Consider the following 1980-nt stretch of genomic DNA (forward strand, 5'->3'; position numbering starts at 1 on the left):
GCCTCCGCAGTACGTGCCCGAGGACCTCCTGCCGGTGTACAGGGACAAGGTCGTGCCAGTGGCGGACATCATCACCCCCAACCAGTTCGAGGCTGAGTGAGTGGTCGAGCTGGCACCCCACGCTGCCCAGGAGCCCCTGGGACGGAGCGGCAGGACTCAGTGGGGGGGGGCGGCCGTGTCCGTGAACAGCACGAGCCTTGGACGAGGGGCTCCCTGAGTCCAGGGTTGGGGTGCCCAGGCCCGGGGCTCCAAAACTGAGCCCCCAGGCTGCGCCCTGAGTCCGCAGGGGATACCCCGGCCCCGCCGGCGTGAGCGTCACAGGGCCCGGGGCCCGGCCAAGCGAAGGCACCGACCAGGCCCCATGGCCCCGGTGCCGGGCGGGCAGCGTCTCCGCGGTAGGAGGGTGGGGTGCCCGGCCCTGTGCCGTGGGGCCGTGAGAGGCGCCAGCCATGGCGGGCAGGGTGGCTGGGGCACGCATCCACACACTCACACGCGGCATTGGCCCCAGCTTGGGGCTCTACGGCCCGGGCGTGCCGGAGTTGCTTGCTGACCAGCGCCCTGCTGGCCCGGGGCCTGGGAGGACCCCATGGGTGTGGCCGCGCCAGCCTCACGCGGCTCTCTCCCAGGCTGCTGAGTGGCCGGAAGATCCACAGCCAGGAGGAGGCGTTGGCGGTAAGTGGCCCTCTGGGTGCCCACGAGGCCTGGCGGGGGACAGTGCCCACCCACGTCCCGGTCGGCGCCCACCTGTCCACACCAGGCTCAGCCAGCCGGGCCCTGGGAGGGGCCGAAGTCCGTGCCGTCCCCTCGGTGGGACACGTGTGCAGGGCTGGGGTCCCGTGGGGCTGCGCCTGCCCCAGCAGCCCCGGAGGCCGCGTCCCGAGCAGTCTGGCAGCGCTTGCCAGGAGGGTTCACACTCTTGGGGCCACATGTACCCCAGGACGCTCTACCACAGCGCCAGCCCTGGGGGGCCGGGCCTGCCAACGTCAGGTCACAGGGATGGGGGCGTCAGCCCTCACCCCCTGGGGAAAGCAGTTCCCTGACAGAGGCCCCGCGGCCAGGGACCACAGCCCAGAGCGCCCGCCCGCTGGAGCGCCCGCCTGCTGTGGGCTGGGGCCTGTGTGGCTGACGCCCGCTGCCCACAGGTGATGGACGTGCTGCACTCCATGGGCCCCGACACGGTGGTCATCACCAGCTCGGACCTGCCCTCTCCTCGGGGCAGCGACTACCTGATCGCACTGGGCAGCCAGCGGACACGTGAGTCCCTTGTGGGCCTGCTGCCTCGGCGCCGTGTGGGCCCGGACTTCCCCGGGGCGGGGGGCCCTGCAGGGAGCCACCCCGGGGCCCACGTCCTGAGTCCGCCCAGCCTCCGGAGCAGGGTGCCCCGGCCGGGCTGTGGAGGCTCGTGCTGGCGGGGCTCAGGCAGCGGCCAGCTGGGGCAGGCCCCGGCTGGGCCACAGTCTGCCTGCGTGGGGTGCCACGCAGGCTGCTTCCGCACAACCTGGAAGTGAGCCGAGGCGGGCGCCCGGCTGCCCCGGGCTCATGCAGGGACCCACGTGCCCTGCACACCCCGACACAGGCAGCCCCCACTCTGCAGCTCCAGACCACAGGCACCCGCAGCAGCCTCCGGGCTCCCGCCTGCCACGTGCCCCTTGGGACAGGAATGGGGGACGGTCGGGGGACGGCGCGGGCCGCCGCGGGCCCTGGCCTCTCGGCCCCAGTCCTGGTCATGTGCGTCCTGCCCCCAGGGACCCCCGAGGGCTCGGTGGTGACACAGCGCATCCGCATGGACATGCGCAGGGTGGACGCCGTCTTCGTGGGCACCGGTGACCTCTTCGCGGCCATGCTGCTGGCTTGGACACACAAGCACCCCAACAATCTCAAGGTCAGCAGCGCCCGCCCTGTCGCCCTGTGCGCTATCAGAGCTGACCATGGGCCGGTCTCCTCGGGGCTGTCCTGTCCGTGTGCCTCGCAGCCCAGGTG

General features: G+C 72.8%; 1 protein-coding gene across 1 annotated transcript in view; it reads left to right on the forward strand.

The window, feature by feature from the left end:
* Positions 1 to 1980, forward strand: part of PDXK (pyridoxal (pyridoxine, vitamin B6) kinase) — a 9954-nt gene that overhangs the window by 5257 nt on the left and 2717 nt on the right. The window contains exons 7-10 of the mRNA XM_012731129.1: positions 11 to 96; positions 627 to 672; positions 1143 to 1254; positions 1746 to 1977. Of these exons, the coding sequence (XP_012586583.1) occupies positions 11 to 96; positions 627 to 672; positions 1143 to 1254; positions 1746 to 1977 (476 nt within the window). The remainder of the gene's footprint in view (positions 1 to 10; positions 97 to 626; positions 673 to 1142; positions 1255 to 1745; positions 1978 to 1980) is intronic.

The sequence above is a fragment of the Condylura cristata genome, unplaced genomic scaffold (assembly GCF_000260355.1).
Source record: "Condylura cristata isolate star-nosed mole 26May11 unplaced genomic scaffold, ConCri1.0 scaffold00003, whole genome shotgun sequence".
Lineage (NCBI taxonomy): Eukaryota > Metazoa > Chordata > Mammalia > Eulipotyphla > Talpidae > Condylura > Condylura cristata.